The sequence below is a fragment of the Lactuca serriola genome, chromosome 7 (genome assembly GCF_051521515.1).
Source record: "Lactuca serriola cultivar US96UC23 chromosome 7, Lser_US96UC23_V15, whole genome shotgun sequence".
Classification (NCBI taxonomy): Eukaryota; Viridiplantae; Streptophyta; class Magnoliopsida; order Asterales; family Asteraceae; genus Lactuca; species Lactuca serriola.
Window position 1 is genome coordinate 169,120,964 of NC_136414.1, and position 6,416 is coordinate 169,127,379.

The 6,416-nt window shown below is 31.4% G+C and overlaps 1 protein-coding gene across 6 annotated transcripts; it reads right to left on the bottom strand.

Annotated features, from left to right (window-relative positions):
- Nucleotides 1–2,175: 2,175 nt before the first annotated feature.
- LOC145061434 (G1/S-specific cyclin-E protein) lies at nucleotides 2,176–6,416 on the bottom strand. 6 transcript variants are annotated; one of them, XM_079008904.1, is made up of 10 exons: nucleotides 5,897–6,416; nucleotides 5,677–5,783; nucleotides 5,297–5,438; nucleotides 4,903–5,196; nucleotides 4,662–4,809; nucleotides 3,638–4,552; nucleotides 2,802–3,040; nucleotides 2,657–2,730; nucleotides 2,467–2,575; nucleotides 2,176–2,331 (listed from the first exon to the last, which is right to left on the bottom strand). In XM_079008904.1, the coding sequence occupies exons 2-10, from the start codon at nucleotides 5,715–5,717 to the stop codon at nucleotides 2,290–2,292; spliced, it is 2,004 nt and encodes a 667-aa protein (XP_078865030.1). In that variant the 5' UTR covers nucleotides 5,718–5,783; nucleotides 5,897–6,416; the 3' UTR covers nucleotides 2,176–2,289. The 6 variants fall into 6 exon arrangements, with proteins under 6 accessions (XP_078865030.1, XP_078865029.1, XP_078865031.1 ...); XM_079008903.1 differs by having other exon boundaries at nucleotides 5,893–6,416; XM_079008905.1 differs by having other exon boundaries at nucleotides 5,677–5,736; nucleotides 5,867–6,416.

The following is a 6,416-nucleotide window of genomic DNA, read 5'->3' on the forward strand; positions in this document are numbered from 1 at the left end:
CCAAAAAAGGTATAAAAACCGAATTATTTCATCACGCTCCTTAAGTTGTTCCTAACTATTTCTAGATATTAAAGGCTACCCAAAAAGTATTTTGTATTTAGTTCATAAAGTTGTATCAATTTAGTTTTGATCATAGACACCTGATCTAATATTATTGGCTACCAATAAGGTGTTTTGATTCTATCTAAATATCGATGCTCAACTTCATGTTTGAGTTGATACAAGTTAGCTCGAAATCTTTATGAAGATGACATACTTAATGTAAATCCAATAGTTATTGATAGTAGATTTAAAATTGATGTTGTTGCTTAGTTTCATTAAATATTCAACTTCTTTTTCTCTCTCTCAAATGTTGTTAGTTAGTTCGTTTGACAGTTTCAGTTTATATTTGACTTTGTATGTTTCTTGTATAAAACTGGCCAATAAAAGCTATTTTTTGTATGTTTAAAGTAAAAATACCATATTGTTCTTTATCATTTTTTATTTTTTTAATGAAAATAAGATGCTTTAAACTCACAGACAAATTAATACTATACCATTTTATTTTTAAAATACAACCGTTAAAAATGAAAAAAAAAATAAAAAATAAAAAATTTATGACTAATGATGGAGAATTCCTATAATAACTTTTTACATACGGGGCTACTTTTGAAACTGTAATATACTAATGATGGAGAATTCAACTATATGTATGTATATATTAACACAAGTTACATAAGAAAAATTAAAAAGAATAATAACATTAAAAATACTTTTAAATGTATGCTGTGTGTAATATGAAATTTTCTAAATGTATATTTGCATTGTTTTATAACATAAAACTTATACATATAATATTGGTTTCGTTTTTCGTTTTTTATACCTTTTTCAGAATATACTATTAGGATAATTTGAGAAGGAAACGAACTTTCAACTTTGTTCACATTTAGTCACTAAACTTTTTTCATTATCTATTTGCCACTGAACTATTGAAACTGTTCACATTTTACCCTAATGACCGGTTGTTAATGGTCATAAGGGTAAAATATGAACAGTTTCAATATTTCAGTGGCAAGTAGATAATGAAAAAAAGTTTAGTGACTAAACGTGAACAAAATTGAAAGTCCATTATCCTTTCAAGTCATGATCCCATTTATTAAAGCTGACATTTTTAATATCTATTTCAATAGAAAATGACATACAATGCTTATGGTTTGTATGAATTTTAACATTATCATATCTTATAACGATATAAAAAAAAACGTACTTTTGTAACGATATAAAGAAAAATGGATTTCAGAATTGAAAATATGTCATGTTCAGTATGTCGTATCATGAGATATTTATATGGTTCTGAAAAACAATATATTTGGATTTTATAAATGGGAAAATATCGGCTATAGACATTTTTTGGGGTTGAATTCCAAAATATAGACACAAAAAATTGGATTTCCGGGTATAAACATGAGTTCCATGGAGGTAAGCTATGAGGGCTCCGCAGAATCTACTATAAGCTTCACGGAATGGCAAAATCTTAAATAAATCAAGATAAAAAAAAAACTCAAGATCCATTCCGCAGAGCTACCTCTGAGGAACGAACTCATTATGTCATTCCTCAAAGGTAGCTCCGAGGAATGGATCTTGTGGTTTTTTTTTTAAACTTTTTTTTGTAATACCCTGATTTATTTACGATTTTGTCATTCCGCGGAGCCTTCGTAGCTTACCTCCGCGGAATCCATATCTATACCCGAAAATCCAATTTTTTATATCTATATTTTGAAATTCAATCCCAAAAAATGTCTATAACCGGTATTTTCCCTTTATAAATACCATATTGAATTAATAATCAAACAAAACGAAAAATTACTGTTTACAGAATCTAAATAGCTGGTGATGAAAATAGTGACCATGATACGTTTGGGAATAACAAATAACATTGTAACAGAATTTAGTTATACTATTGAGTATGGAGTTTCATTCATATTTAATTAATTCGGTTAATACTATTTACCAATACAACAACCTTAAGAAATCATTTTGGGTAACAAACTGTAAAAAACCTTTCCCATAATCCATAGCACATATTTATATTTGCTTTTATTACTGTTGAAGCGACAATTTCAATCCATTTATATATAAAATACTTTAACTTGATTCATATTCTACGAGTAATAAATCAAACAAATAAAATTAAAATTTTAGTTAGCAAAAAGAACTAAGCTTATAATTATAAACATCATAACATAACTAGTACTTTATACACTTCTTCGTTAGTATTATATTTATATACTCATTTCTTGCATCTATCATCTAACTCTTCTTCCACTTTCTCCTATCCTGTTTTTCTCCCCCCTGTACAACATTCAAAACAAACTCAACATTCTCTTCAAATCAAGAAATAGCATCCTACTTTACTTTTTTTAAAACAATATAAATAATAAAATAATGTAAAAAAAAAATACATTGCTATTATTGACATATACTTACAAGTAACCGAGTTCCTTGTGATTCATGGCTAGAATTCACATTCACACCCTCTAATCTCTCACTTGGCTGATTAACTCTTCGAATCAACTCATGTAAATGATTATATATGCTGCATATTCATTAAAAAAAAGTTTATAAAATTTTCAGTTAATTTTTTATAAGAAAAACGTGTAGAAATTACGAATCTAACCTCAATCGATGTCTATTGCAAGCTGCAAAGAACGCAACAAACCCGTTTAAAATACTCCGAAGAGCACGGAAAACCTAAAACAATAAGGAAATGTGTAAGTAAAAAAAAAGAGAGAAAAAGATTAATTAATAAAATAAAATTACACCTGGGAAAATAAGTCGTTCCAAAGGGATCTCCAAATGGAAACCTCGTAAGTGTGGGCTGCTGACTCAGCATTTGAAGCTAATTTAAATATATCACTCACGAGAATCCATATTTCTCCAAATAAATCGTATATTTGGTTGTACATAAATCCCACAAAATTGGATACACCAAGAATGAGACTTATTGGTGCATAAAGTATCCCCCAAATGAACCAAAATATTGGGTACATAATACTCATTACTGCAAAAAAAAAAAATACAAATAAATAATAAATATTAATCAAAATATATTTAAAAAAAAAAAAAAAAGAATAATCAAGTGGATCATTACACAAATTGACCACTTTTAACAAAATAAATAACCACTTATTTTGCCAAATTCCATAAACTGCAAAATTACTTTTACCGACAAAAGGTGCAACAGATTACTGATTTTTTTTTTAAACAATCCATTTCGCAAAATATGAACAAGTTTGAAATATAATTACGAAATATAATCGTTCTCAATCTTTTTTTTTTAATGATGGGAATATTTGTGAGTTACTAGAATAAAATACGAAATTACTTTCACACATATTTGTGAAATATGTATTTCTTTTCGAATTTACTTTAACACATATTTGTGAAATATGATTTTTTTTTTTTGGTGGTGGGGACCATTTATAAAGCAAGTTAGCATTTCAAAATCGACCACATTGCTAAATTAATTGTCATTTCGTTAAAAGGTACTAAAAAGTGATCAATTTGTTAAATCGGAACTTTTTGTTATTATTCCTAAAGAGTAAAAAAAATGCTCCAAATTAACAAAATCGACATTTCAAAAGACAACTCAACTTACCAATTGTCCAAACAACCGATGATACGAACCACACAGGAAGCATAACAGCTTCAATTAGATTTTCCACCAAATCCCACGAACTTTCCATCAAAATCCCCAAAAACGAACACAAATATTGTCCAAATTGCACAAACAAATTCCAAAACGGAAGAAGAATTTCAAGAAAATCAAGAAACGGACCAGATAAGGGTTGTGTAACAATCGAAACAAATGACCTCACAGTCCTTGTCATCATCAACAACCACACAAGGGCTTTTTCGGAATTATGCAAAAAAAGCATCGTCCCTAAATACTTAATCCTCGATACCATTTCCCACGTTTCAATCCAATCAAAAAGTGGCCCACATAAACGTGAAGCAGTTGCTTTAAGCACAGGGACATTTTTGTAAAGATCATAGAAACCAATGACAACTGTAACAATGGAGATGATGACATACAGAGCTCTTGCTAAAGGGCACATCCATGGTCGATAAATATGGCAAAAAACAGGGTAAGATTGGGAGAAAATTACCCAAGATGGAAGTCCAGCTTCTAGAAGAGTCAATAATCTCAAATCAGATACGATTATTTCCTTTAATTCAAAAGGGAGATCATGGTTGTTAAACTTGAATAAAAGCAACACGTCTTTTGACTCACTGGGTTCAGCTGTTTCTTCACAATCGGTTAACGAGGGCATTTTGGTAATTACGGTTCTTCCGTTGCTTATGTCTGTGTAAATATTCACCTCGACATCGATTCCTGCTGAATTTGTTAGTTTTCTTCTCTTATAAGGTGGAGGGGTATGGATTTCTTCACTTGTTTCATTTTCTAAAGTTTCTACCTTTTTATCAAGATTTTCCCCTTGTAAGGTTTTTTCATCATCTTTTGCACAAGGGTATTCTTGGAATTCTTTCGGGGCGTCATAAAACTCATCTCCTGTAAATACATATCATATCAATTAACATGATTTTCTTGATCTAACAAGAAAATAAGAGACCATAAAAAGAAAAGGAAAAATGGGACAAGGGCAAAAAGGTAATTATACCTAGCATAGAGTTGAGATGCTCTTCCAAGATTGATTGTTCATTAGGTGTTCCTGGAAACCATGAATTTATGCATTTAACTGATTGAGCTATGCTATCGAATTCCCATCTTTTCATGTATTTAGCCTCTATAGCAAGAGATGTATCAGTCTGTTCATAAGTGACAGATATTGAGGGATTATAAATTATAAATTATAAATTATATATATTTATATAAAGGAATAAGGAAAGAAATGGAAATACCTGAAGTTCATTTAAGTAATTGATACCACGAACATCTTTCCACTCAACTTGAAAGACAATGAATCCGTATAAAGTTCTGTGTAATTTGCTATTTGCAAGAAGGGAGCTTCTGAGTTTCTTTACAGGTAATAAAGCTCTCTTTTTTGATAATGCTGCAGCATCAACTACTGAAAACCATTTTTTCAAGTTTTGGGTCCGGGTTGAAGGTTTGGAATTCACCTTCTGGTTGATGAACTCTTTGGTCTTTTTCTTTCCCTTTCTGCCCCTTGTGTTTGCAAAAGGGGACATCCTTGACTGAAGATGTAATCAAGAACAAAATCATGAATCTTTGAACATAATTGTAACTTGATTATAACATCGTATATATGGATTATGAATCTATGATGTATGATACCTTGGTAACCATTAACTGCCATAGATGTGCAGGTCTTGAAGCTAGATCTTCCAGCCATGGTCGATTATCCACCAATACATAAAAGGTCTTACTATCAGGGGCTAAGAAAAGGGTAAGATCGGAAAGATAAGACTGAAGATCCCTGTGAGGAAAAAGAAAGCAACGATTAATGTCTGGTATAAGAATTTGCAACAAAAACTTTATCAATTTGTTTGTTCTCAGAAGAGACAATGTCAGAGATCAAGGCTTTAAAGCTGAACTTTTACTTTATTTCGAAATTTTAAGGGGTCTACCAGAGAAAAAAATTTCAAATTTTACACCAAATCGCAATTCGAAACTGAACATTGCTAATTCAAGTGAATTTGATAAAAAGGTCATACCCAATTTGGAAGCTGGTTAAAGGATAGAAGTATCTCCTCATGTAAACCACGCTTTAACTCCTGATTGAACTCGATCGGCCAAATCAAAGCGATAATCTCATGAGCTTCTAGGAGATGATATTAAGAGTGAAAACACACAAACTTGGTGAATGAACATAAATAATGTAACAGTAATCAAGTGAATTTAAACCTGAAGATACTTGATTAATCCAGTACCCACATGCGTGTTGTAACGAACTAAAATAGGAAAGGAAAGAAATACTGCCGAACTTCATAACAGAGAGAGGGATCACGCCACACGAATCAGAGCACCCATGAGCAATTAAACCACATATCACGCCGATGATGAATTGATGAATTCAAATCCGTTTATGAATTATAAATTATAATCAATCAATACCACATGCGTAGTAATCTTCTTCCCTTACTCTCTCACACACAAAAACATGCTTCTCTCTGTATGTATGTGTGTGTGACTTGCTATCAAAATTAAGAAGGGGAAACTTCGAATAACTTCGAGATAAAGAATTAAGGCGTGGATCTCGTCAACCATACGTAAGAGACGAATCAAGGTTCAATTGCTGCTTGAGGAGAAAGCGAAGGATTAAGGGGCAAAAGGGTAATTTTACTCAGAGGTATGAGACTTCTGCCGCCATCGCCGTTATGAGAGCGACGCCGGAGAAGTGGATAAATGCTAAAGATGCCCACCGAATAAACCCGGGCAGGATTTGCGGGTCAGT

Bases quoted from the DNA above. Each gene is read 5' to 3' on its own strand.
- LOC145061434 (XM_079008904.1), bottom strand. From the start codon at position 5,717: ATGAGGAGATACTTCTATCCTTTAACCAGCTTCCAAATTGG. The intron at 4,553-4,661 runs GTATAATTACCT...ATGTATTTACAG, and splicing joins GCATCTCAACTCTATGCTAG to GAGATGAGTTTTATGACGCC. The intron at 3,041-3,637 runs GTAAGTTGAGTT...TTTTTTTTGCAG, and splicing joins ATCGGTTGTTTGGACAATTG to TAATGAGTATTATGTACCCA.